The following is a 26,877-nucleotide window of genomic DNA, read 5'->3' on the forward strand; positions in this document are numbered from 1 at the left end:
TAACTGCTTGGTGGCGCCGTGTGCCAACAGCATCTGTCCCGGTATCCCTTCAGCTATATGTCTTGACGATTATTGCAATGGGTGCAAGGCCAGGCACTTCTTTAAAGGAGAGGAAGTGACTGAAAAATGTAGGTGTTTGCAACACTGTCTCAATGGCGATGGTTTTTGTCACAAAATTAAGCAAATTCATTAACAAACTGCTACAATCGTCATCAACAAATATTTTGGTAGCCGCCGAAAGACGACTACTGCATGTTTACCTATTTGCAACATCTTCAATAGACATCTGAAACTAATTTTGTTATGGCTCAAGTGTTGCTAACATGATTACTTGGCTTTATCTTAATAGGTAGAGGAACCATGACGACTGGAACGAATCTACTGCTAATTGTACTGAACATCATTGTTTATTGTATCTTGTTTTAAATACATGCGAAATGTTTTATAACTTCTTTACCCGCTTTCTGGCTTTCAATCTAATTAACCAAACATATCCCATAAGACACAAGAGGGAGGTGCGCGCGATTTATTCGCAAACCCAGGCGAACACAATCATTATCATCAGCACTGGCGAAAATATCTTTGGTATCGGTTTGTGTTGCTTTGGGCGCCGAAAGACAAAAAGGAAACGGTCGTCCGAAAATAAGGGAGGGGTGAGCGAACAAAAACACAACCTTCTGGGTGGGACGTCGCGGCGTTACGCGCTCGCACGATCACACAAGGAAACACGCACACGTACACACGAAAAAACGAACGGACAGTTGGGTTTACTTCTGGGTACATTAACAACGGTCACACGGACGGAATCTTTCTCGTCCGCATCTTGATTCGACTCAGTTTCGGATGTAGAAAAAGAAAAGGGGCGACAGAAAAAATGACAGATGTGAAACAGAAACACGCGCAAAAACACAAACGTCGTGGCCCACTTTTTGAGGTAGCGCGGAAAGTAAGGATTTAAAGGCGCCATTCATGCGGTATGGGATGCCACCGGGCCGGCGTGGAATAACAATGCAGAATTTGAGGTATCATGTGCAGGGAGCGATAAGATAATTAAGCGCTTGCGGCAAGCGCGAAGGGCTGATTGGACACGCGATATATTCACACAGGGTGGGGGACAAACGCAAAAGTAATAGGCGATGTGCATGAACCTGAGTTAAGAGTCAAGCGTACAGCATCGAAGGCCGGGAAGATACTGTGCAGAGATAGACGTAACTGAGGTTTGGGGATCGGGAGCTAGATGTTGTGGAACCGGCTGGAATCATGTTGACGAAATAGAAAGGTATCAAACTTTTTTGGTCCCGGTTTTTACGACATGTGAAAAAAACGGCAAATAAAAAAATGCAAAAAGCGACGAAATTTAACCGGCAACGGCATTAATGTAGGTTAGACCCAATGAAGACGTTGAGGCTTTAGTCACAGGCGATGGGCGGAGGCAAAGCAACCGGTTGAACATTAGGGCACAGGTTTTTCCGTTGAAGAAACGCAGACCGTTGGGAATTAAAAAGCATTTAGCCAGAGCAAAAAAAATCGATTTGTTGCCAAAACAGGGTCGGCACAAGGCGTTATGAGGCTACGACGCAAACAGATTTACAAACCAAGGGCACAACGGGGCTGGAATAGGGTATTCAGCCACACGGAAGCTGAAAAAGGCGGCAATCAAACAAATTCGCAAAGCAATCCGCCCGCGATATTGGATAGAAAAGTACGTCGTCCACATCCCAAGTCTCGATACAACACTTTGACGGAAAAGATATTGGCGACAAAAATACACACACACTTATTTATAACACACAGAAATGGACACACGCACACATAAGATATTCAGTACATCGCTGAGATGGGCTACGGCTATACAGCTCAAGCATAATTATCCACGCAGGAGCAAATCTACCAACAAAGACAGGCGTCACACCGCGCAATCTGCAGAGATATATATGTATATTTACACGTTGAATAAGAGTCCCGCGTCGCGAAAACACAAAAGGAAGTTATTTTATCGATCGCAGATGATATCTTGCACAAGCTTATGGACCCCTGAGTATGTAAGCGGCGATAACAAGAAACAGCCAGCGATGCGCACTTATGAGTCGCCACTGCCGGCGACAGAAGCGAGCAAAAAGTGGGAAAAATCGTGCTTGTGACGACCTCTGCCAATAATGTTGTATGTGAAGAAGTGGCTGCACACAGTACGGGCTCCTTTACCTGAAGAATATACGCGAAAAGACGCGAGTCTGAACACTTGGTTCGGCTCATAAATACGCTGTACACAAAAACATATAGACACGCTGCATCGATGAGTTTCGTCGTCGTCATGTGAGAACGATTGTCATTCCATGTTTTAACGCAGAGGAACATAACGCCTTTTGCGATTGTGGCGGACGCTGTCGCTGTTACACAGAATGAATACCCGCCTCTAAGCATAAAGTGCGCCAAATAGCAAGCGCATGGGAAGGCTTTATGGGTGAAAAGGTGGTGGCGAGAGGCTCCGTTGGGAGTTGAAAGCGAGGCACATGTCGGCGGAGATAGAGGTAGAAGTTTTGCTGTCACAGTATTTGCAGCCGTTTTACACGGACACGCCCGTTAGAGGGAGACGCCGCAAGTATGCTTTAGGAGGTACGAGCGCTATGCTGCTATGGCTACTGTTGCTGTCAGTTTGCTGGCGAACATGTTGTGAGTATCAGGGTTGCATATAAAACGGCAAAACTACACACAGGTTTTTTCGCTGTCAGTTTGTAGCGGATCCATGGAAACTTTGTCGTAGTGGAGTCATGCGTCGCAATAGCACTTTCGACCTCACTTAAGCGTTTTAAGTCGACTCAGACGTGCTGTCACGACTACTACGGCCGTGACTTGAAGATGGAGAGCCAGTCACCACCATCTGTCCACTAGAGGCCGTCGACGTGGTCGATGGTGGTCCAATCGATCCGCTACTGCCGTGGTGGAGCCCCAGAGCTCCGTGCTCGTGCTGTCGGTGAGTCAGATCAAGCATTGTGACAGCGGCGGCCATTTTATCATCTTCGCGAAGGGCTGTGAGACGCTGAGCTTGCGGGGGTGACGAGGTGGGCGACGGTGGAGGCGATGAGCCTTCCAGGTCACGCTGAGCCGCTGCAAGTTGAGTCGATTGCACCTTTTGCAGTTTGCATGTGTGCAGAATTGCCTGAAGAGAGGAAGAAAGGGTTTAGGCGGCTAAGTATTTACAAGGCAATGTTTTTCAAATTGCATGTAGCTGATTATAATCAATCACAAAATAATTCGTTCCTGTCTATTCCCATTATTCCGGTTTGCCAACAACAAATATAACACGCGGAACAAGCTGATTTTCAGCAGTCTACATCCTTCGTTTTTGCCTACTCATTGTCACTGGGTTGCCCTCCTGGCGTAAGTAATCTGCGGTCATATCTTGGTTCCTGCACCAACAATGGCCCGGGCGTGCTGGAAATTACCTTGAAAAGAAGAGGCAACTTGGCTACGTCGGTGTTGAGCATTTTGCCGGCCACGAAGCGAATCTCAGGCAAGCACAGCATAAGGTCACGGAAGCGTTGAGCTCCGTTCGCTGCAGCACTGCCGTTCATACCCCGTTGATCGACCGAGCGTTCAAGGGCTCGCATCTCAGTGTACCGCTGGCAGGCGTACCAGTAGCGCTTGTTGATGTCCTCCACACGCTCAACCTCTTCCAGACCTTTGATATCTGCGAGAAAATAAACGTAATGACTTGCGCACTTTGTTTCGTGGAGAAAGCGTCACTGGCTCTGCGTGGATTGCGATAAGAACAACAAAGAGTAGGGCAATGGCTAAAAACTGTTGCACGAACTTTTGATATTTGCTATTGTCAGGAACGACGCTTCCTCCGTTAATGAACAGCAATATCGTGCTGGGGCTTGGGATTGCACATGCTGTTTCTAACATTCTTTGACGCGACTTATTAACTTTCGTGGTAGTTAATGCGTTCGCAAGAACACGAACATAGCCTGATGCAAATTATCGAAGGCTCAAAGGGTATACCAATATTACGGACCGACTAGCTTGCATTGTTATGTAGTCTATGTTTTAAAATGGGGAGAAGCAAACGTTACCGAAATGTAACCGCACACTAAAGTTCACCCAAATATGGGTGATGCGATATACGAATCGCATCACGGGGCCAGTCACTAATTTCGGAGTAAAAGTGCACCTGTGATATGACTACACAAGGCAACCGCCCAAGTTCGCTCACGTCACGCCCCGTGACGTCTACTTAATCTTCAACTACAGCACAACGTTGGCAGAAAAGCATAGATAAATTTAAACCGACCTTTTCAATTTCGTTTAATTTTGCTTAAACGGGGGCCGGGTAAGCCCACGGCGGACTCCCTTCGCCGAAACAATGAGTCGGCAGGCATTGGGCAATGCACGAGTGCATGTCAGGAGTCAGAGGGGCGCGACGCGTGGCCGCGCAAGGCCAGAGCACATCTTGGCCGAGGTCCCGCCTGTCGCAGCATGAATTTTAACTTCTAGGAAGCGTGGCCGCGTCACAAATCGACAGCTTCTTTCTTGATTATAATCGGCCTCCGCAGACCCGTCCGGTTTCCAAGAAGTGCGTTTCCGTATGCGACGCGCAACCGAATATGGTGGCGATGTTATAATAGTAGTCGGGCTGGAACTTGAGCGCAGAGGAAAGGTGGCGGATCGCGTTTTTACATTGAAAACATAATTTTAGCTACATCACGAAAGACGGTGCAACCCGATGTACATGTGGGTTTGGGTATGACCACCCTTATCGCTGGACACTAAGAGGACCGGCGATTAACGAACATAGACATCACGTATAGGTCAACAATTGGCATTTGCTACTTTCAAAGAAAGCACAACTGATTGTGAAGTATCAAATTTTTGTGAATTACGAATGTCCTACTGTACATGCGCCCTGAATACCAATTCTGGATGCATTGAAATTCAAGATGTCATGACCTTTTTGAGCCAACTCAACGGGTAATTAAAAAGTAAGCTAACGCCTGAGATGGTCATTGTACCATCGTTTGCACGTGATCTAATCGTTTCGAAACGTCTGGTAATGAGATGACGTGACAAATGAATATATCGTTATCACCCAGAAGAGACTGGGGTGGGGCAGATCGTGAGCTACGTGGCCGACATCAGATTGTCAGCAATGACGAAGCATTGTTTGGCTGTTGTCTTGGCCTTTGCCTTTGCTCTTAAAACTGAAATTAAATGCAACGGAAACGAAACCGCGCCAAGCGATGCCAGGTCCGACTCGAAAGAGTTTACGACAAAATTTATGCTAAACCACAAGTTGTTCGCAGTAAATTGGGTCAGAACAAGGTAGGTGTCACTAAAAGAGCAGTTCGTTGCCGATCAGCAGGCCTTGTAACACTGCTGACGTACAGTGGTAGTTCCGGAAAAAGCGCATGTTGCCGTTTGGCAATGCAACAAACAACAGCGCATTATTGTGTAAAGGACAGTGAGTCACCGGTTTTCCCTCTTGCGGAACCGAACGCCTCTGACAACAGTAATAGGCTTTAGATTTCAAACCCTTTCTGCCTTTGCCCTCGCGTATAGGGTGTGATTCGGTGTGTGTGTGGACGACTGACTAATGCCGTCACGGGTCAAATGGCTTACACAGGAAGACACAGCCACGGGAGGCGCAAGCTTACCTTGGTTGAGAAAGTTGATGACTTTCATGATGACGTATTCCTCCTTATCGATGCGCAGGTGAGAGAACTTCTGGTAAAGATAGGTCATTCTCTCCAGGATCTCCATCTCGTAATCAGTAAACCTGTGAAATGAACGGTCGTTACATAACGCGATGAGTCGCATAGTTGAATGTATCACCAGTAATTTAAAGTAAACAAAGTCTCTGACGCGAACTAGCATTTGTAAATCCACGTTGATGATAACGCAGAACGATGAGTAGTTGTGTTAAAATCCAACTAAGTTTCTTTAAAGCTCCTTGCTTCACGTGGCGCAACGTTTTCGTTAACATTCAAAAAATAAACGTATGCAACTCCACACAGGCTATAACAGCGTATCAACATCCTTAAATGAAGGACTGGAGCATGTAACTAATATCCCTTAAATTAATTAACACTGTTGGGTGCCCACTTCTATGGCTGTAATACCATCCCCGGCCGTATTTCGGTGTCCAGCGGACGTTTGTGTCCAACGCAATCAAGTATAGTGGTGGCTACACAACGCAATGTGCAAGATTAATGACATCCGCTGCGGAGTTACCTAAAACCAAGCTCATGAAAACGGGAGCGTGGAAGCAGTGGACCATCGCTCAAGCGATCCACACGCTGTGGAAGGAGTGACAATGGCGTTTCCCGGTGCGCGGGAAACCGCGTGTCATCTGTAATGAGGTTTTCGCACACGCTTTGGAAGTTTCCCCCATGGCAGCGAGCCATTGCACATCCGCACTTTAACCGTTACGAACGCGAAGACCGGGAACTCGTGCAAGGTTAAGCATGCGAGGAAGAGCAGGCGAAAGTCATTGAAAATCGCAAGTTCCGCGTTCATTGTTTTTCAACCTCGTGGCACGGCAAGGAGGTCTGGTGCACCACGGGTTCGTGAATGTGCAAATAGACAGTGGCGTTTCCGTAACTCATTTAACTTGCCAGTGCGCCATGAGCATTAAGTTTCTTGCGTGATCCGACCGTTGTGTTACGGCTCTTGTTTGACCTCAGCAACAACTTTATACTTGGGTTTTGTCGTGAAAACACCACATGGACTTTCGTTATTTTGGATTCTTTTGTTCGTTAAAAACCATCGCCACTCACCGTGAAAGCTCCTCGCTGTCCGGAATATATCTTGATGTGATGTCCGCCAAATCGCCGAAAAGTTGTTCTTCGTGAACGCACAATGCGGCCAGCAAAATGATCTCTGCCCATGTAGTGCTCAGCAGCGTTGTGTGATCTGCATGTGGAAAAACGAGTTTAAATCGTGAAAGGGTAAATCGGAAATTGATGTACACGTGTGGCAATTTTTATTTTGACATGGATGACTGCAACACATTCGAACAGCATACACATATTTACAGTAGCAATTCACACTTTTTAGAGATGTAAAACTTTTTGACAAATTTAAACTTTTTCGGACATTTTTGCTCAATCCAAAAATATGACTGATACGGCCTCCCAAATATCTCAAACCGGTATTTATTAAGATTTTGGGCAAATGACCTCGAAATCCAACACTAAATCCTAACGTTAATTTAAACTATTATTACGTGTCGCAGTTCGGCCATTGTATCTCTTGTTCACGTGAACGTGATCTACTGCATGTAAACGCAGTCGAAGGCGTTAACTAATCGCCCGCTTTGGAAATGACTAATTAGCAACTGTCAGTCGGCGCCAGGTTGAGTGCACCACACGAAAACACGCAATGTATATTCAAAACCAATAAAAGAGTGGAACTGGGTGCAAAGCGGAGGTGGTGGTAACTCCGAGGCCGTTGGAAAGTTCAGAACCGTTTGCGCGATTTGAACCGGTTTAAACCGGTTATGGATATTATGGATGTTTGAATGACTTAGCGATCACCTTCATCCACCAGTGAATTGCAGTTGCAAACTATGATGGAAAATGGCAACACGAGACAGGAGAGAAAATGCCACTCTTCGCCGGAGATGGCTTCAAATAATGGTTGTTTGTGAATTTGCATGCAAACGGCGCGAATGCCATCGGGAAGTTTGCGACCAAACCGCATTGAGAATATTTATGTTTGGAAACGCTTGTGTTATCATCTGCCAAAAATAACCAAAACCGAAATACAACACTACCCTTTCTGCCCATCCCATGCTGCTGGAACGGAAAAATGGCTCCCCCCACGTTTCGGAAACAGTTTCTATCAATTGTTACGAAGCGCATTTTTGGGAAACCTAAAGGAAAGAGCGGAGTCGGATCGCATGGCACCTACAGTGGAGTTTTGAGACCGTTGGTCGCCACATGAGACATGCATAAAAAAAACACTCGCAAATCTATCGCGCGACTCGCCTTTGATGGAGATACTGTCGAAAAACGGCAGCTTTTTGATCCAAACTATTTGTCGGTAGAGCATTTCATCGGCGACCTTGCAGAGAAAACCAAAGAGTTGACCCTGAAAACGACAACATGATGTTGATTTGATTTGTAAGATTTTGAATATTAGCAAATAAAACAAGACGACATTTTACAAAAAATGCTGTGATTAACAAAAAGAAGAAAAAATGCTTTCGATATAGTCTTGCCTTTGAAATTGGCCCCTCTTTGGGCAGCTGATCAACGTTAATTGAAGACAGGGCCTCAATGTCTTCAGCCATCACGAGTTGTTCAACCAGATTGCCGCTGGTAAGTTCAGATGTATGTTCGGGTGATCGATCCCTTCAAAAAGGAAATAAAAGTAAGAAAATTTCATGTCACTATTCCAAGAACTATGGAATAATTCTTTCACAAATACGATCAGAGTTTGTAACACACGAATTACTACGATTGGAAAGGTTTTGTTCGTGAATAATGATAGTTATTTTATCAAACTATTGCAGCCGTCAACATTTCCATTTACAATCCGTGAGTTACAAACTCTGAAAACAAATCAACATCAAGTTGTCGTTTTCATGGTCAACTCTTTGTTTTTTTTGAAATAAAGACTTTGAATATTAGCAAATAAAGCAAGTCGACATATAACAAAAAATGCTGTGATTAACAAAAATTGAAGACGTCAATCTTTCCATTACAATCGAAAGCGAAAACATACCGCACGCAGTTGGTCATGATTATTAGAGGCGTTACGTTTAGCGAAAAAAAAACACAAGAGCAGCTGACGACAAGAAGGACTCGTTATCGGTAGGAAGTCAATGTGACAGGTCCAGTCCAACATCCTGTGGTCAGCTCATAACAAGCCAACCACCCATGTTACACCGACCTTTAATTACACAGAAACGGCGTTTTTAGTCAACAAACAGTTTCTTTTCTGGGTACACGAATGCGGTCGTTGCAACGAGCCCGGTTTTAAAAGATTGGCGTGCGCTAAAAAGGATTTGGGAACTTACTTGGCCGTTTGGCTTTGTTGCATTGTATATTGACTCAGATGTGGAGGTAGTTGATACCCAGCCATTGCAGGGTAGTAAGAGTTGTCTCTGCGCAAAGTATAAAATAATGTTAGGAAGCGAAACACGGTAAAACATTGCGTTGTGCCGGCCAAACAAACAAATGAACGATACCTAATTTGCAAAATAAAATATGGCGTTGGGTGCGAGTCACTGTCTTTTGAATGCTGGGGCGGCATTTTATTCTGGCTCAAATGTGAGATACGTGTTTGTGTGGCGCGAAAAGGTCCATTAGGGTCGCAGCAAATGGCAGAGAAAATGTCAATGAAAAATCAGTCTAACGACCGGTATTATCACAACTCAGACTTCCTCAAGGTTGCAAACAACCACAGCGACATGCATTTGGTTTTAATGCACGGTAATGGGAGTTATTTCAACAAAATCGTTTATTTTTGAAGCAGTAGAGGCTCCTTACGGCCTTAAACTTGGCCTTATATTATCTAAACAACAGGAACTCTTTTCCGCGTATGTAAGCCTACCTTAACTGAATGCCGGGAGGCATTGGGGGCACGAACTGCGACTGAGCTGTAGCACCTCCAAGCAAGTTGCGCGCAGCCATTGGGGAGGCATTCGGTCCGCGGAAGCCGTTCATCATCGGGGACGACGCCGTACTCGCGTTAATCGCGTTTGCCGCGTTTTGATTCACAGAGCCCTGGGGTAGGTAGGGGAGAAAACCAGGATGGTTGCCGTGAGTGAGGGATGGGAAGGGATTGTTGGAGTGGTCCATGTTCATTGCCATCTGCTGCTGGTGTTGTTGCTGTTGTTGCTTCTCCTCGTCTTCGAAATCTTTGCCCGAAAGTATTCGCTCGATCTCCTCATCCGATATCTGCGTTTGGGAAGATGAGCGGTAATCAAGCGGGGTTCTTCTTTGGGAAACGCGCGGGTGCAAATATTTCCATGCCACACACCACTTACTCACACACCACCACCATATGTAAGTACTATTTCAACGACCGGAGTAAATACGGCTACCCGCGAGTAGGTGGTTTCTATGACGAGGCTTTGGCAAATTGCAATAAAAAAAGCGCGAAAAAAATCCATAACGTTAAAACAACAGTGTCCAGCGTGGGTTACAAGAGCCCACGCATCCCGCATGCCGCGTAACTGTCACACCGGCTGGGCCGTTCGTTTTTTTTTGAGTTGCGTCGCTTATGGCAGTGGATTGCGCGAAATTGGATACGGCCGCTCGTGAGATGAGAAACTAAGCGCTGGACGTGCACGGTTGCCCTACGACTGCTACGCAAGACCCGTAAGCTCACGCAGCCACTTCCTGTCGAACCGGCAAGGCTGCTTCGTAATTAAGACAAAGGCCAAACGGCGACGTTTGCTACAGCGGATGCGATGCGTTTGCTTGAGGTATCACAAACAGTAGTTTGAGGAAGACGGTAATATACACTTTGGTGACCAAAACGGACAACAACGTACATCATTATTAATAGCCCTTTTTTAGTACATTTTATAAGAAGCCCTTTTTCAGTGTTGGTTCTGGGAGACGGGCCACTGCCTGTAAGCAATCGGGAAGTAGTGCAAGGAAGTTACAACGGCGCGTTACACCATACGGTCAACACAGCCCACATTTTCAAAGCTGCCCCGTTTGAACCGCGTCTACCTCAAACCGAAATAGAAACCAAAAAACGTTATATAGGGAAACGAAGCGAAATTGCACCAACGAGGAGACGAATCTCCGGATGAAGTTGAGACCATTGGCGCTGGAATTTCCATTGTAACATCCGACAGTCATCCAAAGCCATATGCGAGGCTTTGTCCAACGAAATAGGCAATAAATTCCATTTACCTGGACAGGGCCAATGCTTTTGTTTCTTCCACCAGGCATTCCATCTTCGCGGATCGCTGTGAAAATGCACAATGGGACAAGGTTAGTTTCAAAGTGTTTGATCACGCCACAAAAACAATATAACGAGTGTGTCGCATTACAAGCGAGAAAATCACAACTGCTAAAGACACAAAGGCTGGGAATTCTTCAGTGGTGGTATTTGATTAACAAGAATTTGTAACAGTAAGCCTTAAAAGCAAACAATGGAGTCCATGATCAGTTTTACCGACCACGGCCGACATACTTCTTTAAACTTGGCAAGGAAGAAAAGTGATTCAATAATTGTGTGTATAACGCGCTAATACACCACGAATACGTCCATGGACTAACCTTTGCGATTCATTCCCATTTGCAAGCACTTGAGCAAGCGACAAAACTGACATCGGTTGCGTTGTTTTCGCGACATGACACAGTTTTTGCTCCGCGTACATCTGTACACGCGCTTGTTGCATATACTCCGCTTGAAGAAACCCTTGCAGCCTTCACAAGATATGATGCCGTAGTGAAGGCCCGTGGCCTTGTCGCCGCAGATCAGGCAGCTCTTCACCTCTTTGCCGTCCTCTGTAATAATAATAAAGGAACGGGTTAAACATCCATGAGAAAAACACACTAACTTGCATTAAACAATATTTCCTGGTATGGGAGAGTAATGGTGTGGAAATATATTAGAAACGTTATTTAATGTTGATTCGCGTTACAATGTGTCGTACGCAAAATTGCTTGGTTTGGCGCGATTTCGGTCATTCCAGTCGAGTAATTTGCAAGTCATTTGGGCGGAAAATGTCACAACGGCAAGCAACTGCAAATGTAGCGGCCGCCACTTTCTGTGCACGCTTTCTCCTAAAATACACAAAGGCGGACTTTCCCCCGTGCGTCCTCAAAACCAGGGGCTGACCAGCGGCGAACAGTGATCATGAATAAAGGACGAACCCCACTTCCGCCGATTGTGTGCGCTTGAGGTCCTGTCACGCAATAGTAAAGCAGGTTTTCAAAAAACTCCCAGCGATCTTCCAAGATGAGTAACAAAAAAACACTTCTGCTTTAATTGTGCCGCCAGGGTGTAAGTCGCTATTATCTTATTGTACTGTCTCCACGACCCTTAGTCACTGCCACGAGGCGGAAACGACAGTAAACGATATTGGTTAAAATGCAAATTTTTAACACCGTGTTGAAACCAAAGTCATGCACTGCAGGCTAGGAGGAATATGGTTACTCAGACCGGATCGCTTATTGTCTGTCACGCCCCTCGTCTTGGCGCAAGGATGTTAAAGAACGCAAAAGGGCGAAGCGACAGACCATCCGGCGTCGTCAATGATACTGGCGTCCATCCACGCTATGTACGTCAACGCAAGGCAACTCACAGCCAGACTTTACTCTGAAGGAGGCAAAGTACAGATACGGCAAAAACTAGCACATATTGATCAGTCCGTTTTGTCACAGTCGTTAACACAGCGCCCGGCGTGGCAGCCGATAACGACCGAGAAATGAATTCGAGCGGGTCACATTGCGTTCAAACGCAATCGAACTGGGCGTTTAATCGTTACACTATTACCACAGTTTTGGGGTTTTCGGCCTCTGCTTATAGTTCAATACAAGCAGATTCGACATTTACATTAAAAATGATTTAACAAAGGTTCGTGGGTTGACCTACCTAATAGTCTCTAATCAAGCTCTATGCGCACACCGAGAAGGTCACGTAAACTTCCCTTTTAGGTGCGGTCAGGTGAAATCCCACGCTACAGTTTTTATTATTACCATAACGAATTTCCTGGGTTCAACGCAGTACACCTCAACCGATACCAACAAACAAAAACCGTTCGACGTGTGGGCGGACACGTCACGTGATTGCCCGCCGGAAGTGATGTTGGCGGAGGGCGTGACGTCATCGGACTTGCCCAACACACCAACACGAACCTGACACGTTACGCAACCGTAGCTGGCTCATCGCGCCAACAGGTTCCCGTGACCAATCCAGGGTAACGCTTAGACCTGACATAGGATTGCAATTAGTCCGAAACCATCCGGGCCACAGGTCGAATAAAATTGACCACACACGCGCCCAGGTATGATTAATACCGGGGTTATTCGCAGGAAAATCGCTGCCATTAACGTTAACGGGTTTGCTGGTGCTACTAACAACATACTGCGCAAATCGACACATCGATGCGCTTTATTTACATACGCGTGCACATTGCACGCAAACAGTATATGTTACCCATAAATAGTCTGACTGTCCTTTCGCTTTGATATTTACCGTCAGGGCATTTCAGCCCACAGAGAGGTTACAAAAGTGTCACAAGTCTCCTACCTTTGCGGTCAATGCCATCGAAAATCTGGTTAGGTGGTGACTTCGGCGACATGACGCCGTTTGAACTTGGCACGAACGCATAGGGTCCACCATACGCGTTCAAGTTGCCTAAGTTAGACATACCAAGGCCCGAGCGCATAAGCGGCGGAAGGCCGGGAGAGTTTTGCATGTTGGAAATGCTCATGGCGATGTCGGGCATCGAATCTTGGTTCTTCATGATCTTGTCCAAGTAAGAGCGCTGAGGTGGGGACATGAGCGAGAGGCCGCTTATGCCCTCCATGCGATGCCGGCTCAGATCTAAACTCATTCTTTCAAGCGACGGGCACCGACTTCGATTTACCTATTTTCTGGATTGTCAGTGGTTTTACGCAGATTCCTTACCAAGCCAAAATAGTCGCTACAATATTTTAAAGCACAGATCCTGCGACGTAGAAAATTTGACATTACGATACAACAAATTCTAACACAGGGTGTAATGCAAAAACAAACAATTCTTTTAACTTTTCTGGAAATTATTCTACCGTTATATACTGCTTTAGCTTCTGTCCTCCATTGTCATTAAATGTGAACTAACTGTTCAGCCTCCAACGCATATTAATCAGCACTTGCTCGACTGACCACAAGCGCGGCCAGTTGCACTGTCCCGCGTGCGGCTCTGCGCTAATTGTTTGTCATTAACCGAGGGCGCGCGCGCGCGTCACCGCGGAGTGAGAAAGAAGTCGTGACTGCGACGTTTTGTTTAATTCTTGTAGGCGAACGAACGCGGCCAGCACGGCCCCTCACCAACGACTCACGTATGGGCTTCCTGAGCTGAATTACTAACTAACCAACTAACACGGGGACACTTGACTCCACGGCCTGGTGAGCATCTGCATCTGCTCTGGTTGCGAACATATTGACAACAAGGCAACAATGCATTTTTTTACGCCATCACCACAAAGCGATGACTAGTTCAGCAATCCCCGGTCCAGCTTGTGCGGTCGTCCCTAATCTTCGCTACAGCCCGTTTTGTCCACCCATAGTCTGCGGGTTCAATGGTAACACTCCTTCATGCCGCAAATGCAGGAAAATAATCGCAAGCCACCTGAGGTTTGCAATCCGCGCTGTGTCCGAATTTGTTGGTCTTGCGGTTAAGATGGAGGCGCTTAAAAAATACGACCCAAAACAACGAGCGGGTGAGCATACTGCCAGAAGCCGAGCGGAAGCCGTTTGTCACCTCGCCCTACACGCTTGCGACCTCGCGTTCCTATCATGCACCATGCAACGCGAATGATGTTTCCACCAACACTAACACTGAACGTCGTGGTACTTTCCAAAGTCGAGGTACCTGGAACAGGCGCGCAATAATTACCATTTGTTCCATCACATCAATCAAAACCTAAAATATGGCCTGAGAAAGCGGAACATTCCCGTTGGATCTCTTAGGTAGGTTTTCGCATAGCATTTCACGACGTCAATGGCATGCATTTCACGATTTGCAAACCCTGAATTCGGCGAGGAAAGGCGCCATCATAATTTATGCGTCCCTTTCCCGAGCACTAGAGGTCAATTACCAAGCGCACAATAGGGCGGCATTGGCGTGTCCCTGGCCACTCTTCATACAATCGTGCGCACAATAGCTGATAGCGCCTCTTAGGCGAAATAAACGGGTAATTAATGAGCACCTTTGGTATACACAATGCGCCGGGCGCAAGGTTCCCTGCGCTTGGGGCAAAATTTTGAACCCTAACGATCGGGCGGTTAACTTTACGACTTGACATTAAACGAATACGGTAATAGAATGGTTTTTGTTTTACAAAATGATCTCGACGACATGTGGAAAGTGCTGGTCAAGTGCATGGTCGACACACTAGCGACGTCTAGTGGGCACACCATACGTTGTCCGCATATTCTTTATCTTTTTTAAATCTGGTTTTGAAACCAATAAAAACGCCAATATAAACTAAATGTCTAAACGAGCAATAGCGAAGCACACGAAGAAAATCGTATGGAATTGTCTGTTTCTTACGGACAGTGGTAGGATGCCTGCACACTACATATGCAACGAAGGGGCGGCATCAACGTGAAAGATGACGCCTCGCTTCCTGGTCGGAAACGAAATAGGGCTGAGCAGTTCATCGCAACGCACGCACGAAGACGGAGAAAAACGACCTCTATGTTGTGAGTGGTGAGTCATGTTTCAAGGGAGCTACCCCACTGGACAGTTGCTTCAAACCAACTACGAGAGCACATAATTGCCACGCCACGACACACTAAATACAGCTGTTTATTCATATGCTATGAATTGTCCTGTAACAAACATTCATACTGCCGACCTATCTAATCGTCGGCATTGTTACCATAAAATGCTCGATGATTGTCTTAAGCTCAGACAACATGGTGCGTCGCTCAAAGTTTCCGAAATCGTTTCCTATGCTGTCAGCAACGAACAATATCTATCTGGCTGTGTTCTAACTAATGAGCCAGTGGTTGATCCGGTATGACAAGCTGTCCGAAACGCTGCTTTGTCGATCCATGGCGAACAGTTAAAAATGAGGTTAAGACTTAACCGCAACAAATGTGCGGTTCATAAGCTTACAATACACGAGACACGCGTTGAATGGCCTCGATTGTTGATTGAAGAGACCGAAGCGATGAATTCCGAATTATGCGCATGGCATGAGGCCGCAATACACAATTACCAATGGTCTTCAATCGAGGTCAACGCATACTGAAATAACAACACACCTGACCACCACTCGACCTCAGTAAGCGCTTTTAAGTTCAAAAGTGCGCTTCTGTTTATATGCTCTTCTAATTAAGCCAGTAATAGCGGATGAGCAGTAACATCTGCACATATACTCTGTTTTTCTCTACTATCGACGGCAGCACAGGGAAAAATGAGGGGCGAAAACATCCTAGCAGCAGGTTCCGCACAGGCAACAGATATAGAGCACTCGACAACGACGCATGACGGAACACTGCGCAACTTCCATCCGCCGCGAGACAGGAAGGCTAAAAACTCCCCAAAACAAGGTCGAGCTCCGGGAAAACAACAAAACCGACGACTGTGGGCTTTACAGGCCCAATAAACAACCGCGGTATGTTATTTTACCGTGAGTCATCAAGACCCTGCGACGTTCAATTTCCGCCAATTAGCTTACTGTATAGAAACCAATACATATTGCATAGCGTCGACTCGCCCAGAGCGACAAAACGAGATGAGAGGAGTTGGATTTCAGGCGTGGGAGCGATCACATCCGTTGCCAAAGAAACGCTCGTGCTCGCTAAGCCTTTACGGTCTGGCCTTTTAGGTTGCTCCCACATGCTTCCTTTTCACTCTAAATTGGTGACTTAAAGCAAAAATGGCCATCACTTTGTTAAACGAGTGAACTGTTTACATCTGTGTTTTGATTTGCAGAGAGAACGACAAAAATATGATGTAACATTAAATTATTAGGGACTTAAATTAGCTTCACGGCGACTGCAAAGTTACCATACGCAAAAATGAAACGAGTAAAGTCGAAATAGTGTACTGTCTACAGTTAACATAGCCACCAACAACAGAGGCAGCGACCTCGCCAAAAAAAACCCACTAAACTGCACCAACCAACGTACATGCAAAGCGGGGTGATGTCCCATCGCTAGGTAATTGCGAATACACAATTTAACATCCTACGATTGTTACGTATTCGAGGATGGCCCGGGCGTTTTCACGAACCCGAATGATCCGCGACATCGGTCCGACACGAAGCGTCAACGATGACTGATACCTGTCATGCGTCCCCACAACGTGCCGCTGTCACACAATCTGACGAACGTGTGTCAATTGCTCTGCAAAGCGTGGCGCAAGCGTTGCTCTGAGGGTGATGAATACGAGAGCAGTGATTACGTTGACTTTATGGAGCATTACAATATATTTTTAAACTTCTGCCCTTACAATGAGTTCAGCGATTCTGACCGTGTCTAAGTTTTCCTGACAGTAACAAGCTGGCAAGCTTTCACCATAACCGAAAAAACTTCACACTAACTTGTTGCCCTATTAACCCTTGGGTATACCGCTTTGTAATGAGAAAAACTCCAACTGGGTTCCCTATAAATAGTAACATTGTGCTATTCCGGCTTTCGAGTTACCATGTTTAAAACACCAGGGTTTTCAAAAAAACGCGACCATATAGCGACACCTTGCGGTAGGGTATTCTGGCGTACCTCTCTCACCTGGAGCGCCAGTGATACCAAAAAAACACAAAAGGCGTTCATTCTTGACAAAATGCCACAACCATGACTCACATTGCGGTCGTTGTCAACAACCAGTGACCTTTGCGCATCGGAACCGATTTACCGCAAGTAAACCTTGACAATATTTCACATTTTTAATGTTTGATTTAAGCTAACATGCCTTTTGAGTTTCGACAATCCTCTGTTTGTGTTTGCATACGCCATTTTCGCGCGGTGACTCCAGCTACACGGGGCGCATGGAACTTGATGCACGGGCGCGAATTTAACAAACGATGATTAACGTTACGCGGATTTGTTTGCGCATCGCTGTAGTCGACCAATGAAAGAGATCGGTGTAGTAGTAAACATGCAAGCGGTACAGAGTGAACGTTGTACGTAGACTGCGGCTCATGACGTGATGAAATGTCCACTTCCGCTACGTACTAACAACAAGATTGAATATTTTTGACCACATGAACATTAATTGTGCTTTACATGAAAGGACGTCAGATTTGGTAACAGTAATTTATTTGACGTTTTCCACGGTTTTTGTGTGGAAGACATTGCTTAGTGAAATTTAGGTGAACTAAAACACAATGGGTTCCGAAGAAATCATTTCTGCGCCTATTTTCTTATGTAATTTAGCGATAATTAAACTTTTCATAGATAGATGGAAACATGCCGTTTCTCTTTTATTTCTGATCCCGTAATGAGATTGAACTACACGCACATATATTTGTCTCTCAAATTATATCATTATTCACACATTATATGCACAGCTTTCGTTTGACCACAAATTGCCGTACCTGTTGCACTCCCACATGGCGAAACAAGAAGGAATAACTCGCTGAAAACAATTACCTTGACCGGAAGAACGTCAGTAAGCAAACAGAGAAGACAAACTTCGTCAGTGACAAACACAAAGCAAGCGTGAGTAATGTAACTTAAATGACTAATGTTGGAAGAGCAAAGCTCTTGAACCAGGGATTCTGACATATTTCGCCGACTGGACAGCCAGTGACGTGAGTAGCGCAGATCCAAGTGTGCACGGAACTCTTCCCAACATTCCAGCTCGCCTGATTCACACAGTGGCGCGGGCGGCAAGTCATGGGCCATCGGAAGAGATGAAAGAAAATGGTGGACAGGCCAAGCAGCAGAGTGTGACGTCACCTCGTTACCGAGTCCGGGGCTTTATCGCCGTGAAAATGCGGCCGTCGGCGGACGACCGTACAGCGGGAAACCGAAGGGCTAGTGCGCGGGTGACACACTTTTCGAGTGCGTGCGTCGCCTTTCGTGTTTGCTTTTTGGAAGCAAGTCGCGCGGACCTTGGTGAACCCGACATTTCCACGAGGTTGGCGAGAGGCGGAAGGGCAGCCGCGCACCGTCCAGTTGGGAATAAGCTCGACCAGGAGACGCACGCCGCAGTACGAACTCGCTTGACCGCCACGCAGCCTGGAACAGAATCCCTGCCGCGCGCCTCGCGAAGCAGGAAAGCCATTGGATGTCGCACCACCGACACGCAGCTTACGCTTCACTGCCTTGTCTTGGTCTAATTGGGTTCTGAGTAACGCGATTTTGTGAATTGAAGCCGGGAGTCACGTTTCTGCTCCCCGTCGTCGATGGCACGGAACAACAAAGACGATTGGGACGGAATCGCGCACGAAACGTCCACAACTCATTGGTGGACACAAAAGAAACCGCCGCGTTCACTAGTCTTGAATGTGCGGCTTAATGGATGAACGTCACGTTAAACAACAAAGATTTCAATTATTTTGAAAACCGCGTCCAATTAAATCGTATGGCGATATAAACTACATATGGCGACATAAACAATGCACAGAAGAACATCGATCGATGCCTGGTATTACTAAGAAACAATTATGCCCATGAACGAAGCACGAGAACTCCAAGAAACAGCGTAATGTTGAAAGGCCACATTTCTTAAAGGCCACGGGCAACCGAGTACCGATTCATAAGAACTGCAAGCAGACATGACACAAATGTAGCAACGCTGTTTCCACAAACGGAATTTGCCTTGATTTATGTAAACCGGCGACAGGCAATGATTTTCCTCAATCCGTTTAAACCCGACGAAAATGGCCGACGGCCTCGCTCTAGTTGCTGCGGCACCGTTGCGTCGCCGGTTGGGACGTCGTGGACACCGGATTACAACTGGCTGTCGTGACTCAGACACAAGGAACGCATCAGGGATGAACGAACTCCCCCGACCCGTCCGTAAGTGGGGCACGAGCACCTGCCCTACGACGAATATCTGGGTCGCATTTGTGAACTTACAACGCGGCCTGAGGTTTTTCTCCCGATGTTACGTGGCTCCGGACACGCTCTTAAGCCCGACGAACGGTCGATACTCGGCCATTCGGGAGTGCGGTGAGATTTCCACGGAAAAGTGGTGGAAGTTTTTGACAAAGACGTTATGAAATACGTAGGCGTACTCAATGGATTTTTATACACGCTCATTACTCTCGTGATTCTCAATGTATTTCGTACACTGGACAAGACGACAAACTGTACATTTTTCCCCCAGTAAATCGCGAGACAAAAAGATTCGTACAGATTATTTGTTAAATTTTTCGGCATAAGATCGATATTCTGCTCGAGGTCTGACTCAAAGCTAAGTGTACGATTAACTCCATTAACGTCCATTCAAGCGACGTAAAATCAATGCGCAAATCCTTCGTTCCCCAAGGAACAAGCAGTGATATCACATTTTTCCAAAGAACTACGGCAATGCTCGTTATTTGCTTTTTATTGTTGAATGTGAACTTGAAATCTGATATAAACCAGTAACATCTGCGGCGTAGCAACGTTAATCTCATCAGAACTACTGACATGACATTTATGCCATACCCGTTTTTCGTTGCCTAACTTATTCAACCGAGTTCAGATACAACAAAACTAGGTAGATTATACTCACTTGAAAGCTGCTCACTGTTATAATTACACGATGTGCATTGAAATGATAAACACGTGGTAAAATGCACGATAACTACAAAGGCGCAACAATTGCTTAAACGACTTTCCAACCTTCCAAGTCACGGTTTTGAATAGAACTAACCAAATATTTGCTTATAATTCCGCTTCGCTTTTAATTAACATAAATATGAATGGACGCTGGTGGCAAACGTAAGTTTAATTTGATTTATTTGCATGCGGCAACTGAAAGTACAGTTTTCCCTGACTTCAATTGACATTCACGCTTCTGTTTCAGTAGAATCAACAAAATTCACTTTCTCGGGGTCTTGACAATTCCTTATCCTTCTGTACGCGTGCTCTTTTCCAAACACTAACTACTGTCCAAAAGAAAAACATCTCCACTAGATTTCCGGCCCTAATTTCGGTTCATTTGCAGTATTCCCCTCACACGCTGTCATCAATAATTGATCGCCACTAAAGACTTTCGCATGTGGGCGACACCTTTGAACCGGCAACCGCATGCCACTGCACCTTCACCTTTGCCTGTCACACTCGCCCAGAAACAAAACGGGCGCCGCGGAACAGATACCCCTCCTCCCGGGGCGAGAACCTGACCACACAGTCGACACTATAACCTGAGTAAAGACCCTCGCGACGAAAACACATTTTTTCAACAAACATGTGACTAAGCCTACCGCACATACACGAGAGTCGAGAACAAGGGAAGAAGTCATCGGCGTAAACAACGTCACGGCCACGCCGAGGCAAGCCCGCGATAGCGAAAAACAAGCAATAATGACGCAACAGAACGGGTGGACAACCACGCGGGGCGCTCTCAAGCCGCCACGAGCACTTGTTTTCGACAACGCGAACGGCCTCGGGCATCGGTCACTCACCCAGGCGCGACCACGCGCGGGCTCTGAATATTGACCTTGGTCATGTTTCCGTTGCACGAGCGCACGCGCAAAAAGATAGTGCCGCGGAGGAGCGCGTGGGTGAGGGTCGTTTAAAGCAACGAAAGCGCTCGCGGGCAACGAGATAAGCAGTGCCAGTGGGCAACGAGGGGTGGGGCAACGCGGGTCAGTGTGACTCATTGGAGCGATCAATAGGGCACCGCGCGCACTGGACGCTGAAGAAAGAAAGAAAGGGGAAAAACAAATTACTGAAAATTATACGCCCATTACCAAGGTGGGTTCCTTTTGCGTGACTAAGGTTGACAGCCCGTTTCGCGGCGAACACAAAGTCGGTTGCGATCCCCAATGGAATGGGAAAAATTTATTTACAACACAATCGCTGTGTGCGGATTGGAAAAAAACAGAACATAACTCACACCTCAAGTGCTTTCAGGAATCCTAATGGGCACGAAAAACGTATTTGTCGCTAGGCAGCAAATACGAAACAGGCGTCCCTGTTATTTTATAACAATGCGTTTTCCTGGTGAAGTGAAGTTCAACCTCTGCACTTGTACAGCTTTGGTAAACCAACATTAGCAATAAATATCCGATCCGGGATCATTGGAAGGGATCTGCGGCGCAGTTCAAACAAAAGCGAGCGCAACCTGAAGAGGACCAACGGCCGAGCTCGTAAACAATTCCCTCTGTTTTTCACTGTCGTTTGGCCAGCGTAAGGTCAGTTGCCCTCAAAGCGGATGGGAGCTGGCCGAGTTGCTCAACATAGTCATTCAATACCAGGTTTATCATGTCAGAGGCCGAGGGGGTGGTATGCGTTCCTATTGTTTGCCTGCGTCCGATGTTTGCCCGCCGCGAACTGGACAACCGACCAGCTGCGCCCTTTCGTTGGTTCTCGTTCAGCGGCGTGGATTTGAAATCGTGCGTTTTCTGAATCCGTCGAGGCCCAACGCTGCGAAGTGGCCACTTCAATAACAGGTTTAATGCCGCAGGGCAAAGAAAAACACCCACTTCACACTACACGGGGGGCGGAGGCAGTGCGAAATGGCACGCAGCGAACTTCACGTTGTTTGTTCTGGCCCCGTGTGTGATCAGTGCACTGGTCAGCACATTTTCTAACACCATAACGAGCGCCCTTTTTCAACGGGTTGACACGTATTATGTGGTCAGTACCGGGCAAAGGAAGGTGCGCAAAGTTTGCAGAGACCCGCCATTCTCTACGAACAAAAAATATTTTTTTTACAACAGTTCGTTCCATTGAGCACCGCTTGTCTGTTTTACACCCGTTACTCAACATGGTAGGTTCAAGTTCCGTTGTAGTTGCGTAAGTGTAGCACGTTGCACTGGTTATGAATAGAGGGGCCTTGGACATAGGAAACCAACTCCATTCATTGCCGTTAGCATCGGACGCCGACTGCGGTTAACGGCCCCAATCATCCACGCTTTTTAGGCTAGACACTGGTCCTGGGAACTTTCTATCGACAAATAGATTGCCGTCGCTTGTTTTGTGTGTATTGTGTCGTACATTAGGGCCGTGGATGCCTTTAATCATTGGTAACTCGATAGCGGCGGCTTTCTCGCCAGCGCGACACCCGGCATACGATTTCACGCATTGAAGTTGTCGTTTCAATAAAGACAAAGAGAACCACGGATCGTTCCTTGGATTCCATGTCGACGATCGCTCGCGCGATGGAACCGTTGACGCTTTTGTGGCGCTCGTTCGAATTTGAACCGCTCAAGAATAGTTTGGTAGTGACGTCATACTTCGCCAAAATTCCCATTTGCTCAGGAGCAAGCGTTGCCGTTGAAGAAAGGAAACTGACAGAAGGGGTTGGGGAGGTCAGTCGACCACGTTTTCCAGTCGAATCTTGTCATTTGCGACATCGAACGCGACGTTCCCGTGACCGAAGCGAAACGACTGAAGGCTAGTGGGTACAGGAACGAGAAACCGCAAAATGGCCAGTACATGCAGGCGCCACACTGTCCGCAAATGCTCAGAATTCAGGAAGCCTTGCCCCTGTTTCGCGCTGCCTTGCGCACGCGGTACGTTACATTGCCACAAAACTGGTTCGTATAACGGTACAAGTCGCTCCGTCAACCGCCAGCTTTAACACGAGGTTTAACAATCTGCCAACACGCGCTGATCACACGAAATAACAAAGGAGGAAATTTCATTCAGCGCATGTGGCAGAACGGAAGTCAGTTCATTTAATGTTTGAAAGCAAGATCACGGACAGTGCTGAAAAGAAACCGCCACGATCCAAATTCGGATAGGTCCACATTAATTTTTGCCTATTTTTTGTACTTAAAAGGGAGCGACGTTACACAGGAATTCGGGCGTATCTGGCAATGAGGGTTTGGTAATTGAAAATGTAATAAGTAATTTTATTACTAGCAACTGATGCAATTAACAAAAAAATAATCTTTATTAGATGTTTAACACTTTCAACGTTCGTGTTCAACACACTTCCCTGTTTTTTCACTGGTACAATATTACGAACGCATGATTTCACAAGAATTCCTTTTTGTTTCATATTTAAATGAACACAGACACAAAGGTCGAGGAACACCCTGGTTGCCTGTGTCCGCTTGTAAATAGTGTTGACCCACTCTCATTAAAATGTCAGTGAAAAGATATAGCAAACAGCCCGCCCAGTTTTGAAGTAATCTTGCTGTGACACCCACATCCCGTGCCAATCGAGGTGGTACAGTTTACGAAAGGATAAGTGCGAAGAAGCTGTCATCCCGAAAGGTATGAAGACTCGTCCGAACTGTCAGGGTATCACTGACCACTGGTAACCTTTTCACGAGGCGTTTGTCGCTTTGGATGCAACGAGGTTGGTGCTAATCGGACTAGCACCATCATAGCCCCTGGGATTCAGAAACCACGGCGAGATTTACTTACTTGCGCACCCTTTGTGGGCGCCACAAATTAAGGCATCGTAGCGGCAAACCTGATTTAACCCCCAATCGAATTCAAGTTATCATTCGATTAGGGTGGACGCGCGTGGGGACTGTGCGGGCGACACGTCCACAGAGGGAGTGCGGAACTCCCTACGGCGAGAGTCAGCAATAATCCCCGACGATACTGCATTAAGAAGCGTAAGTTCAACGCAATTGTCAAGGCGATCTTGTCACACTATGGTGATTGGCGCCTATTAATGGCCATCAAGCACGTCCGTAGTTCATGTGGGATGACTGCCTTTATCGAACGAGGATGCGTACGTCAAATGTGTCAAGGGTGGTGCACGCTCTAGTCCATGCAGGCACGATAAACAAACTGGACGCTTGGCCAAAAAGTTTGACTGCAATGCGAAACCGTATACACGAGAAGTCATCCAAATTGAACAAACGCTGGTCGACAGCTTCATTCGCTAATGGCGCGTAACTCGCCTGCATGGAATCAAGCGCATTCTCGGCCTTCTTGTGGCTCGCGAAACTGGACGGTCACAAAACCACTCCGTTCGCCATATTTAGAGGAAACCTCCAAACGTCAACGGTAATTGAGCTTTAAAACGCAAACACAAAACAGAAAGCGCTATCATTTGGACTAAAATGCACCAGACAGTTTTTTTTGCACAAAAGACAATTACATGATTCCTGAACATAACTGACCAGCAAAGAAGCACATAATAAACCTGTTACGTTTTTTACCAGGCTTTTCAATTTAGCCTAGCTTTAGCCTTTCATTTATCACTGCATAAATGATGTACCCATGTCGATCAACACGCAGGAAGGAAAAACATAAACTGGCTATTGGGTATGAAGTGTAGGTCACACTGGGAAAGCAACATCATTCCACAAGACCATTGTTCTTGCCATGCCCACGCTTTGGCTATTGACCTGAACGATAGCCCGGGCTCAACACAAAAGATGCTTGATTTGAAATGAGCTTCTGTTAAGGAACAGTGGGGTCATGAATGGAATGTTGGGGTGTTGCAAGGTTATGACTTTTCATGTAAACATGCAAGATAGGACAACGAGCAATATATACACGTTTGTATTGGAAGATCAACATTAACGTCATATAAGCAGAAAGTTTTACAAATGTATTCCAACATAATGCATATACTTATATGGTTTACAATTTTTCGGGCTATATTTTGTTTTACCCACTAGATTTAAACAAAAACTCCTGTCCATGCAGAACACATGAGAGAAAAGCAGTTTACGGAGGAGAGGAAATGTGTAACTAGACACCATAGCAAGTATATTTTCAGAACATTATGTACAATGAAGAAAATGTTAGCTGGTTCAGTCAAGTTGTTACTTCTATCAATATCATTTTTTAATCTTAACTTGTGGGATAATTAACTGTGTTTGAAAAATAACCCATTCTACTTGTTGTGTTCCTAAAATGACTCTGCGGCACTTTCAGCAAAACACCTTGTTTGAAAACAAGCTTGTGCACACATCAAGTGTAAGTCCGAGTGGTATTTAGGTAATCATTAAACAATGTTTAACCACAGTTCCAAGGATAGCTTAGTCGACTGCTGCATGTATGGCACCAGTGTTAAGCCTTGTGATAAACATGAAACCAGTGCCTTTCATACACTTCTTTCATTTGTACAAATTTTCTTCGGTAATATAAACAAACTGTGTAGCTTTTATTGAAAGGTCATGCAGTAAATGTTTGAAACCATGCAACTTAAAATGTCCCCAGATAAAACTAACCTGTAAACATATTGTTGTTTATTTCATGGTTGTTCTGTGGTGAGGATGTGTCATTTGAACCTGCAGGTGTGTTGATGTGACTTCCATGTGGCTGCCATGTAAACCCTGCACACAAAAAGTTATTTACTGCTTATCATTGTTTCACACAAGACTTATTCAAGATAAATCAACAATAGCTTAGAGGTTTTTGCTGTTCTTGGAAATATACCAATGCCACAGGAAGGTCTTTGAAATATGATCTGAACAGATGGTTGGGAATCACCAATATGTTTGTGCTACCCAGCAAATAACAGATATTCAATTTTCCAAGTAAACTTTAGTGTGAAGTTTACCGCGATAGTATTACCAAAAGTAAGACTTAGTTTACATAAAAGCAAAACTTCATAGCACATTACAAGACAAGAAACTTAATTGTTATAAGGCAGAATGAAACAAATGGGGCTGTCCTGTTACTTACTTGACATGTCAACTGCTCCATTTACATCCTGATAGCTGTAGCCAGGGTTAAAGATTGCCATATCCATGCCAGTTATTTATACAACAGAAGTAGAAGCAGTGGGAACGTGATGAGGATTAAGTTTTGAGGTAGAAATTTTGAGGTAAGTCAATCTTTGTTGTAGATTAATTTATACTGAACTACATGCTCATAGCTATAAACTAGCCTGCATGGAGAAAAACGCATTTCAGTTTCGTTGTATTTAGTGAACGTAAACTACAATGGTACAGCCCACCGGCAATATTATATGGGACCTTAAAGCTCTACATGCAATTAGGCCAATAGCAAGTTTGATTTATCATTTGATAACATAACTTACTTGTCCAAAAGTAAAAAAAAACGTCTATACTCTTACTTTTCATGCACGACACGTTGTTAGCTCATATGACAGTAAGTTAAGCGCGGCAACAGAACCAGTATAACGAAAACCAACGCACTAACACGCTGCTA

The 26,877-nt window shown here is 45.7% G+C and overlaps 1 protein-coding gene across 2 annotated transcripts; it reads right to left on the bottom strand.

The window, feature by feature from the left end:
• Nucleotides 1–510: 510 nt before the first annotated feature.
• LOC145901447 (nuclear receptor subfamily 6 group A member 1-like) lies at nucleotides 511–26,589 on the bottom strand. Of its 2 annotated transcripts, XM_082989137.1 has the most exons (12): nucleotides 26,389–26,589; nucleotides 25,932–26,036; nucleotides 11,241–11,471; nucleotides 10,872–10,927; nucleotides 9,556–9,902; nucleotides 9,020–9,106; nucleotides 8,219–8,351; nucleotides 7,986–8,088; nucleotides 6,774–6,909; nucleotides 5,652–5,773; nucleotides 3,444–3,688; nucleotides 511–3,157 (listed from the first exon to the last, which is right to left on the bottom strand). In XM_082989137.1, exons 1-12 carry the CDS (start codon nucleotides 26,453–26,455, stop codon nucleotides 2,807–2,809), a joined length of 1,983 nt encoding a protein of 660 aa, XP_082845263.1. In that variant the 5' UTR covers nucleotides 26,456–26,589; the 3' UTR covers nucleotides 511–2,806. The 2 variants fall into 2 exon arrangements, with proteins under 2 accessions (XP_082845263.1, XP_082845262.1); XM_082989136.1 differs by lacking the exons at nucleotides 25,932–26,036; nucleotides 26,389–26,589 and adding an exon at nucleotides 13,219–13,635.
• Between the last annotated feature and the right edge of the window lie 288 nt (nucleotides 26,590–26,877).

The sequence above is a fragment of the Ascidia mentula genome, chromosome 5 (genome assembly GCF_947561715.1).
Source record: "Ascidia mentula chromosome 5, kaAscMent1.1, whole genome shotgun sequence".
Taxonomy (NCBI): domain Eukaryota; kingdom Metazoa; phylum Chordata; class Ascidiacea; order Phlebobranchia; family Ascidiidae; genus Ascidia; species Ascidia mentula.

Coding starts and splice junctions, on each gene's coding strand:
- LOC145901447 (XM_082989136.1), bottom strand. CDS start 13,525: ATGAGTTTAGATCTGAGCCGGCATCGCATGGAGGGCATAAGCGGCCTC. Junction 11,472..13,218: donor CGATGGCATTGACCGCAAAG/GTAGGAGACTTG, acceptor TTATTATTACAG/AGGACGGCAAAGAGGTGAAG. Junction 9,107..9,555: donor CCTCCCGGCATTCAGTTAAG/GTAGGCTTACAT, acceptor TACTTTGCGCAG/AGACAACTCTTACTACCCTG.